This window comes from Mirounga leonina, unplaced genomic scaffold (assembly GCF_011800145.1).
Source record: "Mirounga leonina isolate KUSES-001 unplaced genomic scaffold, KU_Mleo_1.0 Mir_175, whole genome shotgun sequence".
Classification (NCBI taxonomy): Eukaryota; Metazoa; Chordata; class Mammalia; order Carnivora; family Phocidae; genus Mirounga; species Mirounga leonina.
Genome location: NW_023270453.1, coordinates 35526019 through 35549974, shown reverse-complemented (window position 1 = coordinate 35549974; position 23956 = coordinate 35526019). Strand labels below are relative to the sequence as shown.

The 23956-nt window shown below is 49.3% G+C and overlaps 1 protein-coding gene across 1 annotated transcript; it reads left to right on the top strand.

Moving 5' to 3' along the window:
• The first annotated feature begins 1234 nt into the window (after positions 1-1234).
• Positions 1235-23666, top strand: CLEC19A (C-type lectin domain containing 19A). The gene is given in 7 exon segments (XM_035022487.1): positions 1235-1244; positions 2844-2942; positions 11774-11939; positions 18665-18758; positions 21920-22052; positions 23503-23544; positions 23547-23666. Coding segments are annotated over 7 exon segments (576 nt in total). The 3' UTR covers positions 23579-23666.
• The last annotated feature ends 290 nt before the right edge of the window (positions 23667-23956 follow it).

Sequence of the window (23956 nt, the reverse complement as noted above, 5' to 3'; positions counted from 1 at the left end):
ATCATCATGTTGCATACCTTAGATATATACAATTTTTATTTAAAAATAGAATTTAAAAAAAAAGTTTGCCTACCCCTGCCTAGAACAATGCTTCACAAACTGTAACATACACACAACCCCTTGATTCTGATTCAGGGGGTCTGGGGTGGGGCCTGAAATTCTGCCTTTTTTTTTTTTTTTTAAAGATTTTATTTATTTATCTGAGAGAGAAAGAATGAGAGAGAGTACATGAGAGGGGGGAGGGTCAGAGGGAGAAGCAGACTCCCTGCCGAGCAGGGAGCCCTATGCGGGACTCGATCCAGGGACTCCAGGATCATGACATGAGCTGAAGGCAGTCGCTTAACCAACTGAGCCACCCAGGCGCCCGAAATTCTGCCTTTTTGAACGAGCTCCCAGGAGACCCCAGTGCATGGGATTGGGCGAATAACGAACACTCCGCTTGTTTCCATCCAGAGAGGGGGCATGAACCCATTTACCAAAACTTTTCAGCCATCACCTATTGACACATTATCAACACAGATCATTTAGTTCATTTGCCAAATCAAAGGATCCTCCACTTTTCAAAAGAATTTCCAGTGGCATCTGTCAGACCACCCTCGTCCCCACCTGGAGGGTTCCCACTTGGAGGGTGCTTGATTTCTGTGACAGCAGGGCCTCCCGAAATGCATTGCACCAGATGATGGAGAGTGGGGAGAAAAGATGCAAATTTTATATTTATGTTTTATATCAACCTTCAAAAAAAATATATGTCAGTTTGGGGGAGGGGTATTTTATAACAGACCTGATCAGTAAGTAAGTACAGTAAGTCATCGATGCACAACACGGACATAATAAGTGTATGTCCTTCCTAAATAAATACACATGCAGGGCGCCTGGGTGGCTCAGTTGGTTAAGCGACTGCCTTTGGCTCAGGTCATGATCCTGGAGTCCCTGGATCGAGTCCCACATCGGGCTCCCTGCTCGGCGGGGAGTCTGCTTCTCCCTCTGACCCTCCCCCCTCTCATGCTTGCTCTATCTCATTCTCTCTCTCAAATAAATAAATAAAATCTTAAAAAAAAAATTAAATAAATACACATGCACGCTCTGGGGTGTGCAGCAGCCCAGCGTTTTGAGGAACCAGTAGACGTGGGGCATGAGGAGGAGACTGAGCCTGAGCTGTGTTTGCAGCCTGAGTCTGACCTCGGCAGGCTCTCCACCCGGTGCCCACAGAGCACCGCAGTTAGACCTTGAAGGCATGGCAGCAGGTATACCAGAGAGAAGTGAGTGCCTGGGACAGGTTCAAGTCCTCCCTGGGGGTGCCAGCCACACGGAGTGTCAGAGAACCCGATGGGGCATTTCAGGAGAGGAAGCAGGGGAGGGAGGGGAGTATGCAGGGTCTCCTGCCAGGAGAAGGCTTGCACTGGATCCGTGATAATGGTAGCGAAATTTGCTATCCTTTGTTGAACACCTACTATTTGCCAGCATCTATGCTGAGTCTTTTTAAAAAATTTTTTATTGTTATGTTAATCACCATACATTACATCATTAGTTTTCGATGTAGTGTTCCATGATTCATTGTTTGTGCATAACACCCAGTGCTCCATGCAGAATGTGCCCTCCTCAATACCCATCACCAGGCTAACCCATCCTCCCACCCCCTCTCCCCTCTAGAACCCTCAGTTTGTTTTTCAGAGTCCATCGTCCCTCATGGTTCGTCTCCCCCTCCGATTTCCCCCCTTTCATTCTTCCCCTCCTGCTATCTTCTTCTTTTTTTTTTCTTAACATATATTGCATTATTTGTTTCAGAGGTACAGATCTGAGATTCAACAGTCTTGCACAATTCACTGCGCTTACCAGAGCACATACCCTCCCCAGTGTCTATCACCCAGTCACCCCATCCCTCCCACCCCACCCCCCACTCCAGCAACCCTCAGTTTGTTTCCTGAGATTAAGAATTCCTCATATCAGTGAGGTCATTATGCTGAGTCTTACAAACAAATGATTTCATTGATTCTTTGTGAGGTAGGTACTCTTGGTGTCCCCTATTTTATTAAGGAGGAAACTGAGGCCTCAGAAGGGCAGAGTGACTTGCCTGACAACACATGAAGCAGGGGAGAGAAAGACTCCGATTTTCGGAGATACTAATTCGTAAGTGCAGTGACCTTCCCAATGAAACACCGGTGGATTTGAACACATTTATGTTAAGTCAGAGCAAACCACACGCGAGACTTGTGCACGAATGATAATGTTTGCTTCTCTTCATTGAGCACTTATTCTGGGCCAAGAACCTTCTACTGGCACCTCCTTTAACCCCTAAGAAACCCTAAAAGGTAGAGGGAAAGGGAGGAGGGTAACCCGCCTAGGCCTCCCTTGCTGCTTCCTAGGCAAGCAGTGTTCTAGGGCCTTCAGGGCCAGGGTGGGGTGGGGACGAGCTGAGCCCAAGAACAAAGGCCCCATCCACTTCTGCCTCCGACTTCTATTTTTACCTTCTGGTATGTATTTCCTCTGAGGGGGCCCGAGATGCTTTTATCTCCTGTGACAGGCCCGGATGCAAGCTCTGTTACTATCCCATCTCACAGAGGAGAAAATGGAGTCTCAGAGAAGCCCGCACATGCCCAAGGCCACACAGTGGCTCAGAAGCAGGGCGGTGGTTTCTCTTAGTTCCCCGGAGGGGGCGGACCAGGGTCAGCTTTCAGGCTGTCACTCAGAGCTGTCTCCGGCAGTGCAGAGGGGAGGGAGGAGAGAAGGGAGGGGAGAAGGAGGAGACTGGAGGCTCTGCAGTGTGTCCTGAGCTCCCAGCAGCTCTCGCCTGCTCCCAAGAGAGCTCCAGTGGAAGGGCCTCTCTCCTCCTCTCAGGCCTGCAGGTGGCTTCCTTGGGCCTCGGGATGCAAGGGTGGGGGCGGCCTCCCTGACCCTCCCCTCTGCACAGGCCTTTCCACAGACGGACATCAGTATCAGCCCAGGTGAGCACCGGGGCCAGGGCCAGAGCAGGAGGAGAGGAGAACACCTCCCAGACACTTGAGGTTCTGTCAGCGAGGCCTGGTTAGCCTGGGCTGCAGCGGTGGGAGCCGAGCTGAGCCTCCCGACAGCCCTTCCGGCTCCCCTCCCCCCACCCCAGCCAGCGGCATTGTCCCCTGCTCAGACTCAAAGAGTCCTGATTTTTAAATCCCAGCTTAGCATCTTAAAAACGGTGTGACCTCGCCCAAATTTCTTAACCTCTCTGAGCTCAGCTTCCTTCGGAAAATGGGGGTCAGAGTAACACCGTCTGGGGCGACTCTGCAAGGGAAATAAGATAAAGTGGGGCAGTGCTCGCGCTTGGTGCCTGGCACCACAGCAAAGTCTGAAAACGGGATTTCTGTTGGCATTTGGCATCAGGGGTGCGGGGGCCACCCCCACCTTGACTGTGACGTCTGTTCCCAGGGACCTTTCAGACCTGCTGCTTGCCACCACAAGTTAGGCATGCAAGGGGACACAGTTGTCCCTCTCATGACCTCCCTTGGTGGCCCGCTTCTCTGGGTTTTCTGTGTCCCGGGCAGTTAGGACAGCAATTACCAGCCTCTGGCATGTGGCCTCCCAGTGTCCCACGTGAAAGACTCAGGGCTTCAAAGGAGCTCCGTTTCTTCCTCTTTGCAATGGGAAGACCAGGGTGCTCACTGTGAGGGAACCCCGTCTGGGCGGGAAGATTCCTGAATCCTACCCGTCTGCTCTGGGCTGAGGATCTTGCCTGTCGCCTCCACTGTGAGGGTTCTTTCCAAACACTGTTTAAAATATTTAAAATAGGGCGCCTGGGTGGCTCAGTTGGTTAAGCGACTGCCTTCAGCTCAGGTCATGATCCTGGAGTCCCGGGATCGAGTCCCGCATGGGGCTCCCTGCTCAGCGGGGAGTCTGCTTCTCCCGCTCCCCCCTCTTGTGCTCTCTCTCTCTCACTCTCTCTCTCAAATAAATAAAATCTTAAAAAAAAATATTTAAAATAATGATAATACCTATAACCAGTTAAGATTTACATAGCCCTCTCTATGTGCCAGGCATTGTTTTAAGCACTTTTTGTGTATGGATTTATTTAACCTCTGCAATAAGCCTATGACAGACATACTATTTTGATCCCCGTTAAACTCATAATGAAAGTGTAGGATTCCCATAAGACCCCATTATTGGGCTGTTATGGTGCTGGGGTGAATTGAAACAGTGGGGTGATAGGGTTGCCAGATAAAATACCTGATGCCCAGGTACAATTGATTTTCAGATAAACAATCACCTTTTAGTATAAGCATTTCTCAAAGATTGAGTGGGACATAGACTTAAAGTGATTTGTTGTTTAGCTGAAATTCAGATGTACCTGGGCATCCCTCTTAAACCAAGGTGAGTGGTGGTCTTTGTTTATCTAGGCAAGCATTAGGGGCTCTGATCTATCATAAACTCTGTCTTCCTTGGCTCGGGCTGCAACAGGAAGTTATTGCTCACAGCTCCGGGGGCTGGGAAGTCGAGGTGCTGCCTAATTCCGTTCCCTGGTGAGGGCTCTCTTCCTGGTTTATAGACGGCCACCTTTCTTGTTGAGTCCTCACGTGGCAGAGAGAGAAAGCGCATGTGCGCACACTGGTCTCTCTTCCTCTTCTTGTAAGGACACTAATCCCATCATGGCCCCCCGTCCCTCATGACCTCATCTAACTCTAATTACCTCCCTAAGACCCCACTTCCAAACACCATCACACTGGGGCTTAATGCTCCAACATATGAACGGGGCGGGGGGGGGCACAAAAATTCAGTCCATAACCGTGACTTTGCATCCTTGCTCTTAGGCCTCAGTCTTCTCATCCATGCAGTAGGCGAGCAGGAGAGAAGGTGGACAAAATATCCTTGAGGTCTGCCTTGTATATCCCATGGCCTTGCCTTTCCGTCCCATGTGTGTGGGAAGGGCCTGAGGCTGAGTTTGCAAGTGGGAGCAAGTGGGGAGTCTTCTCTCCCACTCGCTTGTACCTGTGGCACCTCTTTGTGAGCATCAAGTTTCCTCCCCTGGAGAGGGGGGATAATAATGGCGCCTACTAAGTGTTTTGGGGATCTTCAATGAGATCGTGCAGATGAAGTGCGTAGCACCTGTTAAGTGCTTAAAGAATGAGAGTTAGTTCTTCTGCTACTGCACTTGTTGGTGATACGATAGAAGTGGTCAGGAGACACAGTTTTCTGTTGTGACAAAAGCCTCCCTTGGAGAAAGGACCTTCCAGAGGTCTCTCCCCAGCTCACCCTTATTCTGCCAAGAGGGGAACTGAGATCACTTCAAACCCAGCCGTCTTGGAGAGCTCAGAACTGGAGTTGGCAGGAAGGGTCGGGGAAATCCATTCAGCCCAACATGTTACAGTTGGGGAAACTGAGACCTACAGAGGCCAGTGACCCTGCCAAGGGGTAGATCTCCGGCTCTCCAGGTTCCCAGCCTGGCAGAAAGTCTAGTTCGAGCCTGAGCAGACAGATCTTCTAGAGGAAGGTGACTTCAACCCAGATGAGAATGTGTGAGTGTAAGCGTGTGTGTGTGTGTGAGTGTGTGAGCAAGAGTGTGCATGTTGATGTGTGACTAGGAAGGGTTCCTCTAGGGTCCTGGTGGGCCTTTGCAGGCCACAAAGGTGAGTGCACAGCCAAGAGCCCTCTTTGTTGAGAATGCGCCCTGTTTGTCTTTCTCCTCTGGATCCCAGCCTTCCCGTGCAAAGCAGAACAGAGCATCTGTCATTTCTTCACTCACCCCAAGTCTCCTGACCTTCCGTGAACATGCAAATATACGCACAGAGTGCAACTCAGCCACACCTCGAGATTTGCTCTGGAAAAAAAAACAACAACAAAAAAACGCTTTAGACACTTCTGAGAGACTTGGGAGGGTTTAGCCAGACTAGAGCCTTTTCCCAAAACTTTTTCTGCGAACTTGGCTTTGATCACATTGTACAAGGGGATTAATGAATGTAAAGTGCTTTAGAAGAGACCTGGCACCTAGTAAAAGCTGCATAAATATTTGCTGTTATGGTTCTTCAACCATTACCATCAAGTTTCCTTTCCTGGCTCCTGAGGCCAAGAACTCTCCACAGCAAAGGCAATTCCAGCAAGGCGTTTGAAGCTGGGGGTGGGGGTGGGGTGCTGCTTCTGCAGGGCTTCAGGGGTGGGCAGGGGAATCAGGCTGGCACCGCACTCCCAGCTCCAGGCGGGTCCCGGGGCCCAGGCTGTCTCTGCTGCAGTAATACCTAATGCTTACTAGAATGCCAAGTATGAGCCAGGCCATGGCTGCCTTGTGAAGTAGGCATTATCATCATGTCCATTTTATAGATGAGAAAATGGAGGCACAAAGAGCTGAGTGTCCAACGGGGGCCGTTGGACTCCAGAGTCCAAGCTGCAGCCTAGAGGTCTGAGCAACTGGATGTCTCCACTTCCTAGAATACCCCTCAGAGTCTGAATCATAGAGTCAGATTCCAGAGTGCCCCATGGACACTCTGACCCGATTCCCCACCCCACCTCTATGGGCACAGAGCACTCTGCATATTTCTGGACTGTATCTTAGTATATGATGACTCATTGTCGTGAGTGTGTTCCTCTCCCCAGACTGTGAGCAACTTGCGGGCACAGACCTCAAAGCCAAATAGACACCCGGGAGACATGGACTTATTGGCTTGATTAACTTTTAGTCTTAGTCAACTAGCACAGGCTGCTATAACCTATGGTAAAAAACAAAAAAACAAACAAACAACAACAACAAAAAACATAGATTGGGAGGCTTAAACAATTGGAATTGATTTCTCACGGTTCTGGAGCGTGGGAAGTCCGAAATCAAGATCCTGAGCAATTTGGTTCCTGGTGAGGACTCTTGCTGGGTCCAAGATGGCCACCTTGCTGTGTCCTCACAAATAGAGAGAAAAGTGGGGGTGCAGGAGCGCTGGTCTCTCTTTCTCTTCTTATAAGGGCACTAATCCTATCATGGGTGCCCCCCGATAACCCCATTTAACCCTACTCCCCTCCCAAATGCCCCCCTTCCAAAGACATTGGGGATTAGGGCTTCCACATATGAATTTGAGGAGGGGGAGACGCACACATTCAATCCATGATGTGGTTGAATTTGGTGTTTAATATATTTGTCTTGTAAATGGGAAAACCAAGGGCAGAAAAAAGATGTTTTCCGGAGGCGCTTAGTGTTTGGGGAATTCTGAGTTCATCCCGATACCACCACTTGCTAGCTGTGGGAATAAGTGACTTAGCCTCTCCGAGACTCAGTTTCCTCAGCTGTAAAATGGGGATGATACTGACACCCCCCGAGGCTGGTCTCAGCAGTTACATACTCACCACCGAATGAATGGCCGCTGTTTGGGCAATAGAAGAAAGGGCCCAGTGCTTTTTTCCTCTGTATCATGTGGCCACAAGCGTGGCCCGGAGAAGGGAAAGCAGGGCTCAGACACGAGAGGCCCAGGACCACCAGCTCTGGAAACCAGAGCCAGGACTCACTGGTGAGGAGGATGGTCTGATGGTGGGACATGTGAACCAGGGAGACAGCAGGAAGGAAAGGCAGTGAGGGTGACAGAGCCCTCCCAGTCGCCACCTTCCAGGACACTGGGAGACTCTTCCTCCTGTCTCCTGGGACATATGGGGCCCAGTAGTGGGAGTGGGGTGGGGGTTGGGATGTGGACCCCAGAGCCTTCCTCACCTCCTCTCCTGGCTGGCTCTCAAGGCTGATATGGGCAGGAGGCAGCAGGGTAGTGCATTTGTAGGCGGCTGGATTGGGGCCAGGGGAGCAGGCAGCCAGATTGAGTGGGAAGGTGACAATTTATGCTTTTAAAAAGAGAGAGAGAGAGAGAAAAAAATGAGCCCTGAACTCCACTGGTGTGTTCTTTTTTCTTCACAAGCTCAGAGCTCCCAAAGACTTTGACTCCCACCCCAGCTGGGAGATCTTGGTGACCTTTAGTGCTGGTAATTGAGGTAAAAAGACCTTACCGTTTGGCCTCCTGGTTTCCCGAGCAACAAGCTCCTTTGTGCATGCCTTCCTGTCTCTACCCCTCCCCCCTCCCTGTCACCTCTGGCCTCATCTCTTGCCTTCCCCGCCACCCTCAGATTCCCAGCTTGGCTAAACCATTTGCAAATGTTCTCCAAATGTTCCATTCTCTCATACCTCAGGGCCTTTGCACCTGCTGTGTCCACACAGCACTTGAAACATTTTCTCTGACTCTTACCTTTCAGGTGTCAGATGAGATATCATCCCCTCCAGGAAGCCTCCCAGATCTCCAAATCCTTATATGACATGTTTCGGTGCTCCTATGGCAACTCCCTGAAATTCCCCCATCTGGGAAGGGGACTCTGGGGCCCTGTCTTAATCACCCCACAGGCTCCTTGCAGAGAGGGTTGGGGCGGCCACCAGTTCAACTAGGGAGACAAAGGGGGCAAACAACCAGCTTCCAAAAATAATTTGGGGGCTGCTCCCTCAAGTTTTTGCCTGCATGACACGCATCCACAAATGGCACATTAATGACATTTTATATCTGTGCTTATTTTTCTTAATGTCGGTCTCCATTAGACTGTAAGACCCAAGAGGTCAGAGGCCACCTCTGTGTAGTTGGCCACAGTATCTCCAGCATTTAGCCAACTAACTGCCTGAGCCCAAGTAGTGCTCCGATAGGACTTGTTGAATGAAGAGGAGTGAATGAAGGACCAGGCCATCAAGACTGAGACTAAAGGAAATGGGCTTAAATGCAGCAGGAATCCCTAAATTAGGTCTGGAGCCATATAGCCTGGCTTTAAAAACTACCTCTGCCGCTTAGGAGCTGTGTGATCTTGGACAAGTTACTCAACCTCTCTGTCCTTAGGTTTCTTCCTCTGTAAAGTGGAAGTGATTGTGGTACCTACCTTGTAGAATGTGTGAACGCTAAATGAATTGTTATGTACAAAGAACTTGACACAATGCCTGGCTCAGATGAAAGCTCAGTAGTGTTGATCCTGTTTATTATATTGCCATCATTATCTGACTTGTAAAGCTATAAACCTAGAGAAATCCCTTCACAAGAGAGACACGGATTAGCGAAGGCTATTTCGGGGTTCAGGCTGATGAATGGCCTCTGAGATCCTTCAGTTCTTAGTTTCTCAAATCCCAGAGGCAAAGGGGGTGTGGGATACCAGGCAGGGTGGAGTTCATTATCATCCCAGTGCAAACACGTGGCTTTTTGCCTCCCAGATCCTTCCAATTAAAGGCCTTTGCCTGCCCAGGTGGAAAAGGGAGTAATTAAGCAGTGACCTGTCACAGCCCCATTTTCTGGTATGTTTCACTCCAGGCATGTTTGTTCAGTGGAGAAAATCAAGGAACCAGCAGAGTGGAGGAGGGAGCTTGTTTTCCACAGGGAGACTTGATTTAAAATATCCACCAGGCTTTAGGACCCAGGAGAAGCCTTTGGGCCTTGGGGAGAGGGGAGCGAGGACCCTTGCCCCCTCCTTTCCCCTTCCAGCCCCCTTCATTTAATTATTGCTCTCTCTCTCTCTCTACGTAAAATGCAGTGCCACAAAATCCCTACAAAGAGCTCAGCAACACGCAGAAGGGACAAGCCAGGACTGCCGAGCACAGCTGCCTGGGTGGGGGAAGGGCTGGTTCTGGTCAAACAAGAAAGACCAGTGGCTCTGGTCAGTGATGGGAAGCATGGAACCTGTCTGCTTAGCAGAGCTCTCGATTAAAACAACTGACTCTTCCTTTCCCCCAAATAAATGCACAGAGATACACGCATGTGCACGCGCACACATACACACTTTTGATTTTGCATTTAATTTCAGGGGATTCGCTGGATCCCCGAAGCCCCATCAACCCTGGTTATGAACCCCTGAGCTAATCATTAATAATCATACTATCACAGAGCGGTCCATACATGCCACGCATTCCGCGAATTGATCTGGCCCAATTAGTTGGCCTACCAACCTCCTGAAGTAAGTGCTAAAAGACTATTAACCATTCTCAGCCCTGTTGATTTCCCTTGATGAAACATCCTGCGGACTTTAAGATCAAAGACTATGGTGTCCCAAGGCTGAGTTCAAATCCCTATCTGCCACGGACTCGCAGGATGACCTTGGGCAAGTCACTTGACCTGTCTAAGCCTCGGTTTCCCTGTATGTGTTTGGCACGTCACAAATGCTCCGAGAGTGTTGTCCACTACTTAATTATTCAAGAGCTCAGCCAGCTATTACAGTGGCTGGAAAGGCAAAGATCCCACGTCCTTGCGTGGCCGCAAAAGGGACCCCAAATGTCAGCCAGTTTGACAGCTCAGAAGGGAGGGAATGTGGGCGCCTGGGTGGCTCAGTCGGTTAAGCGACTGCCTTGGGCTCAGGTCATGATCCTGGAGTCCCGGGATCGAGTCCCGCATCAGGCTCCCTGCTCAGTGGGGAGTCTGCTTCTCCCTCTGCCACTCCCCCTGCTTGTGTTCCTGCTCTCGCTATCTCTCTCTGTCAAATAAATAAATAAAATCCTTTTAAAATAAATAAATAGAGCGCCTGGGTGGCTCAGTCGGTTAAGCAACTGCCTTTGGCTCAGGTCATGATCCTGGAGTCCCGGGATCGAGTCCTGCATCGGGCTCCCTGCTCAGCGGGGGGTCTACTTCTCCCTCTGACCCTCCCCCCTCTCATGCTCGCTCTATCTCATTCTCTCTCTCAAATAAATAAATAAAATCTTAAAAAAAAAATTAAAAAAAAAAAAAAGAAGGGAGGGAATGTGCCATTGCTGGTGGCTGGGACCCCGGGCTCCAGATCCCAGTCCAACAGGTCTCACCACCGCCCACTGCTACGGGGGCGCCACCTAACGTTGTTCAAGGAAGGTTCTCGGCGTGTCTTCCTCCCCCCAGCCAGTCATCTTGAGTCGTTTCCAAAAAGAGTATCTCCTAAGAAGCCTTCAGGGGGGCTGATGCTTGGGAGAACTTTTTTGTCTCAATCATGGGTTTTCCATGTGTGCTTTTTTTTTTCAGAATTAAGAGCACATCCTGAACCCCAGCAGTTCGATGGGCTTACAGATATAAATAGTTCAATGGGCTATCATTTGTCAATAAACACGTGGAAAAATCTCCGCCCTCACCAGAGAGCTCAGAATTGCAAACTGAAACAAGATACCATTTTTTGCTTATAAAATTTGCAAAGATTGCCATGAAAGTGATAACACTCAGCGCTGGCAAGGGCACTGTGAGATGGGCACTCTCAGGCATTACCGTGGGAGTATAAATTGCTTTCAGGAGGCAATTTAGCAAAATTGTATCAAAGCCTTAAAAATCTCTCCTCGGAAAATCACCAGAAATGCTGAAAAAGCTTGATGCACAAGGGCTGTTCATCTCAGCACTGGGTGTAATTGTTTTTAAAAAAGGGAACCAGTCTAATTATCCACAAATAGGGGAATGATTAAATCAACTCAAGGGGGGCCACTCAGTGGAGGATTCGAGAGCTATTTAAAACCATGTTTACAAAAATTTATAATGACGTGGGGGAAATACGTTCTCATTTTTGGAACTCGGAATACTCACAGGTATGTATAGTACAATATAACAATTGAATTTTTACAAATCACTGCATTCAAGCGTGACATGAAGAAAAATACACCAGAGCAGTAACATTTTTCCAAGTGTTCTATAATAAGCGTATATTACTCTTGTCATTTGGTAAATGTTAGGTATGCACGTGTTCTTTGGACCTCAAGCGTAGAATTTTACTAATCATAATGGGCCATGTTTTATGTTCACTCTTGAAAAGACGTCACAAGCTGTAGGAACAATGTCTGCGCACCGCCCACCCTCCTGCCAGTCTGTTTTCTTTCTGCCCACAGGCATGCCGGAGCTGCCGCGGGCTTCCCTGTGCCCACTGTTCTGGATGGAGTTCAAAGGCCACTGCTATAGATTTTTCCCTCTCAATAAGACTTGGGCCGAGGCCGACTTCTACTGCTCTGAGTTCTCCACTGGCAGGAAATCCACCAAACTGACCTCCATCCACAGGTGAGTGGACATCCATCCCCCATGGCCCAACCAAGCACCCCCTTTGGAAAGGGGAGTGAAAAATGGCATTTCTCACTGGTGTTTCTCTTGGGTAATTCTAGCTAGCTTTGATCTAGCCCGAATTCTCTTTGAAATTGGTCCAGCCCAATTTCTCATTGAAACGGTAGAAGGCAAAGCATTTATCCTGGGTGGCAAATAGCAAGCTGCAGGATCCGTCTTTATAAGTGCTGATTTTGTGCAGAGGGCTTGACCCTGTGATAACAACTCACATAACATACATACGAAGACTATAATATGAGGAATAATAACTGACATTTATTTGCTTGGCATTTATATACATCATCATATTGAAGCTCTCTCAAACCATATTAGGTAGGTATCTTCATTGCACAGACACGGAACCTGATCCTCCAGAAAGGTAACTTGCTTAAAGTTAGCTAGCTAGAAAGTGGTGGAGCTGGGATTTGAACCTGAACAGTTGAATTCCATAGCCCACCCACCAAGACCTCCTTCCACATTCCTCTGTGTCTCCCAAGCCCCAGCCACACGGACCATCTCAAAGTTCTCCAGTCTGATCCAGCCCTTTTGCTCCTCCATACCTTTGCACAATCTGTTCCCTCTGCAGGGAATTCCTATCCCCATCTTCTCCTCCAGATAAATACCTCCTTAACCTTCAGGCTCATCTCTTCACTGAAGTCCCCCTGACTCCATGGCACCCTACTTGCACTCATCGACCACCTCTCCTAGAGCATTTTTTTCATCACCCTATTAGGACTTGTTTTCACCTCAGACATCCTGGACCATGTGTGGGTTCCTTCAAGCCAACTATGCTATGTTCCATTGGTGCCCAAACTACAACTTCACAATCCTGCTTCTGTTTTTCAAGAATCTCAAAGACTTGGGCGCCTGGGTGGCTCAGTTGGTTAAGCGACTGCCTTCGGCTCAGGTCATGATCCTGGAGTCCCTGGATCGAGTCCCGCATCGGGCTCCCTGCTCGGCAGGGAGTCTGCTTCTCCCTCTGGCCCTCCCCCCTCTCATGTGCTCTCTCTCATTCTCTCTCTCTCAAATAAATAAATAAAATCTTTAAAAAAAGAATCTCAAAGACTTGAAGCTGGAAAGACAGTTGGTTCTTTATGCTTTAGAGTCCCCGAATTTTGGTAAGAATGGAGAAGGGGTCCTCTATCTTAGTGTGTAAGCGAATCCTCCATGTTTTTATCCAACCAATGTGGAGAGCTCCCACTGTATTCTCAGTGGTGCTGAGGGAATATAGCGTGGCAGTCAGGTCTATCAGGAGAACAGGAACCACTACAAATACTCAAAACAGAGAATTTAATACACACGGGTGATGGAATCTAAGAACTTAAAGAGGCAGTAGTGAGGCAGTCCAGAGATTCACAACGGCAGGAAGCCAATCCCACCCCTAACGGGAGGGCAAACCAGCCTTAGAGGATCTGGAGCCACTGGGGTGAGGCAGCCCCTGCCAGTGACTCCCAAGGCAGAGAGGGAGACAAATACCCTGGCTTCTCTCTCCCTCCCACCCTCATCTGTGCCTCCCTCCACGGGCAGGTCAGCTGACAAGAAAACCGGTGAAAAATGGTCTTCAGGGCAAATTCCCTGTGATAGAGAACAGAGCGCAGGATTGGCACTGACAAGGATGGATCAAAGAAGTTCTCAGAAACTGTGAGCCTATAGAGGAAAATGAGATCCATGTGATAAAGAGTATATTTTTAAAATGATTCCAGGGGTTGGGGCGCCTCGGTGGCTCAGTTGGTTAAGCATCTGCCTTCAGCTCAGGTCGTGATCCCAGGGTCCTGGGATCGAGCCCCGCATCGGGCTCCCTGCTCAGCAGGAGCCTGCTTCTCTGTCTCCTCCCTGCTCATGCTCTCTTCTCGCTATCTCTGTCTGTCTCTCTCTCAAATAAATAAATAAAATCTTTTAAAAAAATTAAAATAAAATAAAATGATTCCAGGGGCGCCTGGGTGGCTCAGTTGGTTAAGTGTCCGACTCTTGATTTCAGCTCAGGTCATGATCTCAGGGTCGTGAGATCGAGTCCCACGCTCAGTGTGGAGCCTGCTTAAGATTCTATCTCTCCCTCCACCCCCCACCCCAGCACTGGCTCTCTCTCTCTCTCAAAATTCCAAATGAAGATTTCCGTTTAGCCAGCCCAGAGGAAGGGCAGCTCAGCCTGCTCATGGTGCTTGTAACCTCAACCTTGGTTAGCTGGGCATCAGAAAGGATTCCAGGCAAACTGGGGGACTTCCGGCAATCCCTGACCCAATTCCTGTTCTTTTCTGCCTTGACTTACCTTCTTCCTGTCTTCTCAACTCCTACTGCTCCTCCTTGCCTTTCTTACACTAACAGTCTCTCCCTTTCCTCTCCTTTACAGGTAGTTTTCCATGTTGGAATATAATACTTTCCTGAAGACATGTAGGAAAGTTAAACCTGAACAATTCATTCATCTATTATACATGAAGTTCAGTTTGCATAAAGCTAGACACCATTATAAAATCCTTAATTACATCTTGTCTTTGAGACACAGCCCGAGTCTATATTTCTGGTGGTTTTTTTCATGCTTTTTCAATTTTTTTCTTTCATAATTACACACACAATCAGTTTATGTCCGCGGAGCATCTGATTGAAGCTTAAGATCCTCAAATTTTCTGCTTACCTGATAATTTCCATCTTTGTTTCAAGCGACAGTTGAATTGAATTAAGTTCATCTGATCCATGCTCCTGATTACTGGCAGTAGCACCTTGGGCTTCTCTCTCTGTTCCTGTTATTTTTGACCAGATATGGGGGAAATGCAATAAATTATTGAAATAGTTTCCCAAGCAGGTGTTGTTGAGCAAAGATGGCAAAATCGCTAAAAGTGACTGGGCAGCCATCCACCAAAATGTATGTTCAGCAGTCAATGTAGCCAAATTGTGCACGAGAGAGGCATTGGGGGATGCCAGTGCTTACCCAGCTGGGTAGGACCAAGGTCAGCGACCCACTGGGCTGAAGAACACTTTGTCCCCAGAAATTGGATCATTCCCATGTCAGACCACACACTCTTGGAACATCGATATTGAATCGAGCCTGCTGACAGCATGAGAGAGAAGATGTCAAACAGAAATAAGACTTGATATTGGTCTGTGTGGTCCTTGTGGCCCATTTGGGGAGACCAGACCCTGAGAAATAGAGAGCTAAGCCAACCAGCCTACCCCTAAGAGGTCAGAAATGGGTGTTCCAGGCGGTCCAGGAGTGGATAGGGGGTGCTCATGGAAGGCTTCCTGGAAAAACTGGTCCTGGATCAGGACCTTGAAGAATTTAGGAAGCTTAAGGAATGGGAACAGCAGATGTTCCAGATGGAGAAGCCCACAGGAGGAGATGTGATGTGCCTTAAGGGCACTAAAGTCAGATAGTGCTGGACCAGTCCCAGCTCTATCACTTCCTCCGCGCATGATCTGACCAAGGAGACCAAGCATCTGAAGTTCTTCCATAGTTAGCTTGGCCGAGTGCTCAACAGTGGGAGCTGTTAATGGTTTCATTTATTATCACCCTAGGCATCTCAGGGGCTCAGTTCTTACTTAGTGTTCTCATGTCAGCTCATCTTTCCGAGGGCATGCAAGCCCTGCCTCGCTCACCCTCTTTCCCCTCCATTTCCTCCAATAGTATTGGTGTTAGTCTCCTCAGGCTGCTATTGCAACAATACTACAGATGGGGGGGGGGGGCTGATAAACCACAGAAATGTATTCCTCCCAGTTCTGGAGGCTGGAAGTCCAAGATCAGGGTGCCAGCCATGGTTGGGTTCTTGGTGAGAGCCCGCTCCCTGGTTCACAAATGGCCCATCTTTGTGCTGTGTCCTCACATGGTGGAAGGGGTGAGAGGGCTCTCCAGCATCTCTTTTATCAGGGCACTCCCACTTAAGGACCTCCCAAATGTCCCACCTCCAAATATGATCACATTGGGCGTTAGGATTTCAACACAGGAACTTTGGGGGGACACAAATATTCAAACCATAGCAGAAGGCATTGGTGTCTTCTGGGGGATTCTCACCTCCTATTTCAAAGAGCTTATAAAATAATTCACCTAACAAAAGAAATCAGTGAGGGGCGCCTGGGTGGCTCAGTCGTTAAGCGTCTGCCTTCAGCTCAGGTCATGATCCCAGGGTCCTGGGATCGAGCCCCGCATCGGGCTCCCTGCTTGGCGGGAAGCCTGCTTCTCCCTCTCCCTCTGCCTGCCCCTCCCCCTGCTTGTGTTCCCTCTCTCGCTGTGTCTCTCTCTGTCAAATAAATAAATAAAATCTTTAAAAAAAAAAAAATCAGTGAAGGATGCTGAAGGCTGTCTGCTGCTAAAAACAACAAAGAAATGGAGATGGATGGATAGATAGAGAGAGAGACACACAGAAATTTCCATTCGATCATTAACATGTTCCCTGAGCACTGTGTTTTGTGTATGGCACCAATGAACTCATTGAATCCTCACATCAAAATGGCACTGGGGCAGACCCTTCTAGTAGCTTACTCCACAGCCACGACTAATCCCTTTGCCTGTTGCCTGTGTAAGAAGTTAAGAAAGCTAGATTTCACTTTCCAGCCTCCTTTGCAGCTCCCACTGGCCATAAAACCCAGTTCGGCCAGTTGGATGTAAGGGGAAGTTTGTAAGGGGCATCTTGGAAATACTCTCCTCCCTGATCAATGGACACGGGCATGTGGAGAAGGCCCAGTTTCCATCACTGCCTTTCCTTCTTGGCTTGTAGTCATGTGGGGACATGGTCCTTGGAGCTGCGGGAAGACCCCGGAGGAAGGTAATGGCGTACCCAGTGCCTGGACATCGGCGAGCCTGGAAAATGCCATTGGCCAAGCTCAGGAGGGTGGGCAAGGGAGGTGAGAGCCAATGGACGAACAACAGGCACACTCCACTCAAGTAGTTCCCAAACCCTGAGGAACAGATTCCACTGGGCAAGGGATTCCCATTTTTGGCTTCCACGTGGCATTAAAAGGTAAACGTTAGCGGGTTGAAGAAATAATGATGAAGTAATAATTATCAGCCTTGGGCCTAACACCTAACGAATAACTCACTTCATTTTTTATTTATTTATTTATTTTTTATTTATTTGCGAGAGAGAATGAGAGACAGAGAGCATGAGAGGGAGGAGGGTCAGAGGGAGAAGCAGACTCCCTGCCGAGCAGGGAGCCCGATGCGGGACTCGATCCCGGGACTCCAGGATCATGACCTGAGCCAAAGGCAGTCGCTCAACCAACTGAGCCACCCAGGCGCCCACGAATAACTCACTTCAAAACAGGACTATGTTGCTGTACCCTTTGTGTTGCCATAAAGCGTGTCTGCTCTCGTTGGCTTCGTCTGAATGGCCGCTGTCCAGAGGCTGCCGCCTTGTCCAAAATGCCCACTCTTAAATTTCCTTTGTCTTGAGCCATTGGTAGCAAATCAAAGCAGACACGTTTATTCTTCTTAATTTTGTGTTTGTGGAAGAAATTAGTAGTCCGTTCCAGAAGCACTCAGACTTCTGGCACTCTGAATCATTCTCGACACGGTTCTCCAGGCAGTCATATTCAGGGAGCTGCTTAATAGATATCGTTTGAACTAAATCTTTGCGTCTCTCCCAAATTCATATGTTGAAACCTAACCCCCAGTGTGATGGTATTGGGAGGTGGGGCCTTTGGGAGGTGATTAGTTCAGGAGGGTGAAGCCCTTATGAATGGGATTAGTGCCCTTCTGCAAGAGGCCCCTCCAGAGCTCCCTAGCCCCTTCCCCCTTATGAGGATACAGTGAGAAGTCTGTGACCACAAAGCTGGCCCTCCCCTGACCATGCTGGGCCCCTGATCTTGGACCTCCAGCCTCCAGAACTGTGAGAAACAGATTTCCGTTGTTGGAAAGCCACCCGGTGTATGGTACTTGGTTACAGCAGCCTGAAAAGACTAAGACACTTTCTAAAGGAGAGTGATCTGTTCCCTGGAGGCCTTTGGTTTGCGGAGTGGGCTCTGTAAGTTCAAGACCAGAGCTGAATTTTCCAGGAAAGCAAAAGATTTTGGAGATGGTATGCAAGAAAAAAAATTAGTAGGGTAAGTAAGGACTGGCAGCAAAAGGAGGGCTTTTGAGAAAAAACAAAAATGTCTAGTGGAGATTTTCATTAAGTTGTTTGATGGGCGCAATGTGGTATAAACATCTTTCTTTTTCTTCGTGATATTGTCAATCGAGTCCACCTTGTTTGCTCGTGCTTTTGAGGCAGATTTATTTATTTATTTATTTATTTATTTATTTATTTATTTATTAAAGATTTTTTATTTATTTATCTGAGAGAGAGAATGGGAGACAGAGAGCATGAGAGGGGGAGGGTCAGAGGGAGAAGCAGACTCCCCTCTGAGCAGGGAGCCGATGCGGGACTCGATCCGGGACTTGGGACTCCAGGATCATGACCTGAGGCGAAGGCAGTCGCTTAACCAACTGAGCCACCCAGGCGCCCCTTGAGGCAGATTTAAATCTTTCGGATGAATAGCAGTGCTGAGATCTGCCTTGAACTGGCATGAATCCAATCCAGAGGTGCCTCTGGCAGGGCAGTCACGTATGGGTGATGTAATTAAAGAAGGAAAAAGCGGGGTTGCATCAGATCCTCAATTTACTGTGGCCCAGGAAGGTTAAGAAGGATCGCTTTCAGTTTGCAACTCTGTCCTATGAAAAGAGGCAAGGAATAACCCACTTACTGCGTTCCTTACGTTTGCAGCTGGGAAGAGAATGTCTTTGTGTATGACCTTGTCAACAGCTGTGTGCCTGGGATCCCAGCCGACGTCTGGACAGGGCTTCATGATCACAGACAGGTAAGGAAGCCGTGACTACCAGGTACTGCTGGAAGCTCCCAACCAAGACGCCGTTTCGATTTAGCCAACCTTGTGCATGGAACCTCTATGCCAGGTCACTGCTGCGTGCCCAGCACACGGAGAGAAATCAGACACCGAGATGCCCCAGTTAGAATACAGTGGTGTGAATGAGCCTATGATGGGAACATAGTATGGTCAGGGGAGGCCTTTGTTTGGGTCTGAGTTCTCGAAAAAGCAGACACAAAAATATGATTAGATGTGCAAGAGATTTCTGAGGGGAAAAAGCTGTGAAGAAAAAAAGAGGAGGGGGCATAAGGAGGCAGGGAAGGTCTCCGGACAGCGAGGTGGGTCTGAGACCTGGGAGGGGCGCGGGGGAAGGAAGACCAGGGAGGAAGAGCCTCTGATTATAGCAGAGTTCTGAGAAGGACTTGGCTAGGCCCGTGGGGAGTCCGCAGGCAAAGGAGGGCCAGGAGAGGAAGCCCACATGGGGCAGGAATGGGCCAGCACTAGCACCCCTGAGTTCTTGCTGAGTCACCGACAGGGCACAGCCTGGAGGAAGCCCGGTCTCACTGTGAATGCTGGGATGAATCCCAAGGGGCAGGGGAGCTGAGGCGGTCAGTCAGCCATGTTCCCTGTAGCCGGTCCTCCTAAAGGAGCTCCAGGCAGTGTCCTTCCATGGCTGCCACAGCCTCCCTAGGTTAGAGACATTTAAGCTACTATCTAATGGATAAATAGTCAGCCAGAGGAAGAAGCATTCCAGGGAGAGGGAACAGCATGGGCAAAAGGCCTAAGGTGTGAGCACTTCTGACCCATTCGAGGGCATTAAAGACCAGTGGGTCGGGGATGCAGAGCGGGGCAGTGGTCAATGGATTCATGGTGAAGGGTTAGGCCAAAATGGAGAGCTGACGCCAGATCTTATACCTGGTGATATCACCGCAGACTCCACCTGGAAGTTTTGTCCCCAGACTTTCCCTGGGTGAGCTGAATACTGTCTCTGTTCTGAGAGGCGTGTGCTACCAGCCCTGCCCCAGGGTACTGTGGGGAACCGGCCCCGGTTCCCCCTCCCGTCCTGCGGCTGACTGGGTGGTAGGTGACTTCGGGCATTTTTTTTTTTAACCTCTCTGAGCTTCAGTTTCTTCGTAGTGCCTTGTTGGAGAAGGTCAGTGAGCTTAGCCTGGTGCTTGGAGCACGATCACGGCTCGTTTAGGCTGGCTGGGGCTGCTCTCGGAGTGGCAGAGGTAACCGTACTGAGCAGACTCGACAGAGATACATCTTTTAAACCCATAGAATTCAGCTGGCAAGAAACTACATAGAAGTTGTCATTAAAAAAAACAACAGGGCGCCTGGGTGGCTCAGTTGGTTAAGCGACTGCCTTCGGCTCAGGTCGTGATCCTGGAGTCCCGGGATCGAGTCCCGCATCGGGCTCCCTGCTCGGCAGAGAGCCTGCTTCTCCCTCTGACCCTCCTCCCTCTCATGCTCTCTGTCTCTCATTCTCTCTCTCGCAAATAAATAAAATCTTAAAAAAAAAAATTAAAAAAAAAACAAAAAACCCCGACAACATTTCTATTTGTAATAGTAACTTTAAAATGGGACCATGGTGAGGGGGGAGGGTGCGCCTGGGCGGCTCAGTCGGTTAAGCGTCTGGCTCTTGGTTTTGGCTCAGGTCGTGATGTCAGGGTCCTGAGATAGAGCCCCAGGTCAGGCTCCGTGCTCATCGGGGAGTCTGCTTGAGGATTTTCTCTCTCCCTCCGCCCCTCCCCCCTCTTGTACGCATGGGCTTTCTCTCTCTCTCTCAAATAAATAAATATTAAAATAAAATGGGGGGTGCCTGGGTGGCTCAGTCGTTAAGCGTGTGCCTTCGGCTCAGGTCATGATCCCAGGGTCCTGGGATCGAGCCCCACATCGGGCTCCCTGCTCTGCAGGAAGCCTGCTTCTCCCTCTCCCACTCCCCCTGCTTGTGTTCCCTCTCTCGCTGTGTCTCTGTCAAAAAATAAATAAAATCTTTAAAAAAAATAAAATAAAATAAAATAAATAAATAAAATAAAATGGGATTATAGGGGTGCCTGGCTGGCTCAGTCAGAAGAGCATGCAACTCTTGATCTTGAGGTCGTGAGTTCAAGCCCCTCATTGGGCATAGAGAGAACTTAAATAAGCTTATATATATATATATATACACATATGTACATATAAATAAAATAAAATGGGATGATGAACACACTTAATTGGGGTTTAAGGAACTTGTATTACAAGATTTAAGAATAATAATAACAAACAGTGCAGTCAAAGGGCTTGTTTTTTAAACTTTTCTTTTCAGGGCCAGGCACTGTGAGCCCTTTGCGTGCTTTACTTCGTCAGCCCTCACAATAGCTTTCTGGGGGAGATATTAGCCCCGTTGTAAAGGTGCGGAAACAGACCCGAGAGGTTAAGCCCCTTGTCCAGACTGCAGGGAAGAAGAGGGTAGAGCTGGACAGGCAAGCTCGAGAACTCGCTCGTAGAGGCGGCATGCTATTTCCATTATCTGACGCCCCCTCCGTAATCATCAGTGCTTCGGGGGAGACTTTTCTAAGAACTTGAATAAATGCAGAAACGGCTTGTGTTCCAGAACATTGCAAAGATGTAGTTCTCCCCACAGTTAATTTGCACATTTATTTTAACACCAATCACATTCCCAACAGGCGTTTTCTTGTAATTGGACAGAGCGGTCCCACCTCGGGCAAGAAGAATACACACTGTGTTGGACAAAAGGAAAGAAATGAAGGGTGACCCCTGCCCACTGGTAACTTAAAAAAAAAAAAAAAGTGGAGTAGTAGGTACGGTCTTGGGTACTGTAGTCACAGACGTGGGTTTGAATCCCAGCAGGAAGGCTCTATGAGCGGTATGAATTTGGCTGGACCAGTCTGAGTCTCGGTTTCCTCATCTCTGAAAGGGAGATGCAGATGCCCACTCGGAGGACAGTGAGGCTAAGGCGCCTGGCGTGGCACCTAGTAAGGCTTCACCAAACAGTTTCGTGGTGCTAATTACAGTGTCTCACATGCACGTGAGGACTTCTGTTCTGCTCCGCATGGAGGTGTTACAGCGTCTTCCCGGAGGTGGGGCTGGTGCTATTGCCAGATCTTTCTCTCGCGGGCTTGCCTCCTCGGACTCCGGATGGGGCTGCCTAGGAAGGGCAGTTTGAATGGACCGACGGCCCCTCCTGTGACTACAGCTACTGGGACGGGAACCAGCCGGGTGATGGTGTCCACGCAGACCCAGAAGAGGAGGACTGCGTGCAGATATGATCCCGGCCCACCAGCGGTGGGTGCCCCTGAGACCAGGGCTCTTGCAAGGGTGCTGGGGAAGTGCCACGGATGGCAGGGAGACTGGCGAATTAGGTGGCTGGGGGCGTCCTTCTCCACAGCGGATACAGTTTATCTTTTTTTTTTTTTAAGATTTTATTTATGTATTTGACAGAGCGAGACACAGCGAGAGAGGGAACACAAGCAGGGGGAGCGGGAGAGGGAGAAGCAGGCTTCCCGTGGAGCAGGGAGCCCGATGCAGGGCTCGATCCCGGGACCCTGGGATCATGACCTGAGCCAAAGGCAGACGCTTAACTGACTGAGCCACCCAGGCGCCCCAGTGGATACAGTTTAAACAGTACGTAGTGCTGCATTGTTGGATGAAAAGGTGTTAGTGACGCAAGCATGGGGCGGGTGGGGGGAGGGACTTGTACAAAGATCGGTCAAAGGACAGTGCTTCCGTGTCCGCTCACCAATGCACCCAAGTACCAGCCCTCACCCCAGGATCCTGAGTATGAGAACGGAGGTGCGCCTGGGGCAGCACCCGGGTGTAAGCAGTGAAAAGAATACACACCTGGGTTCAAGCCCTGGCCCTGCTGCTTTCTAGCTCTGTGTCCTTGCGGGGAATTACTTATTCTGACATTCCGTTTCCTCTTCTGTAAAATGGATTTAGTAATTGTTCCTACCCATAGGGCAGATCTGAGGCTTATAGGAGGTACAGTTGGTCCAGCACACGGGCAAGAGCATGAATGCCCTTGCTGGAAACCCAGCTCCACCCCTGATTAATCACGTGGCCCAAAGTGAATGCCTTAACCTCTTGGTGCCTCGGTGTCTTCATCTGCAAACTGGGCTCATGAGACTTAACTCACAGGGTTGCTGTGAGGAAGAAAGAAGCTAATGTACATAAAGTGGCCACAATGGCTCGCATGAGGTATTAGCAATCACCGCCATCAGCATTAATGACATTGCCACTCCTCACACCAATCTTGAGAAGTAAAAACTATTAATAGTCTCATTTTGCAGATGAAGAAACGGAGGCTCAGAGAAGTTAAGTGATTTGCTCATGGTCACACAGCAAGTAGTGAAGTGGGCTTCAAACAAAGACCTACCAAAGTCCAGATTCAAGCCCTCAACTGCTACTCCCTCTGTGCTCCTTTTTCTTTTCCTGATTAGAGGAGGGAGGGATGGAACGGGGACTTGCTACCCTGGGGGCCAGGCTGGAGCCTGGTAGCCAGAGCTGGGCCCAGCCTCAGGGTGAAGTTTGTCCCACCCCATGCCCAGTGGCAAGTCAAGACCAGCCTTATGAGAGAGAAAGGCTGGACAGCTGCCTCCTCGAGCATCAGCAAGAAAGGGGTGCCGGTGCAGACACGAGGCCACTGGAGAGGGCTTTTACTCCAGTGGGGAGGTGAGGTGACTTTTACTGTGGTAGGTGGACCCTCACCCAGGTTCTCTGCTTCTTGCCACTGCAGCTCTGAGGTCACGGAAGGATAGCACCTGCAACCACAAGTTCCCCTTTGCAAGGTCGTGTCTCTGACCGTTCACTGATCCGGTCTTGCCCCCTCACAATGAGCCCGACTCCAGCACTGTCTTGTAGCCGTACCTAGTGTAGTTCGGACACTCAATAAATGTGGAACACGGGGGGGATAAAGCTCCCAGACAGAGATTTTAAACAAGCAAGTCTTAATGCTAGAGTGGTTTTTTTTTTTTTTTAAGATTTTATTTATTTATTTGAGAGAGAGAGACTGAGAGAGAGAGCACATGAGAGGGGGGAGGGTTGGGAGGGTCAGAGGGAGAAGCAGACTCCCTGCAGAGCAGGGAGCCCGATGCGGGACTCGATCCAGGGACTCCAGGACCATGACCCGAGCCGAAGGCAGTCGCTTAACCGACTGAGCCACCCAGGCACCCGCTAGAGTGGTTACTTGA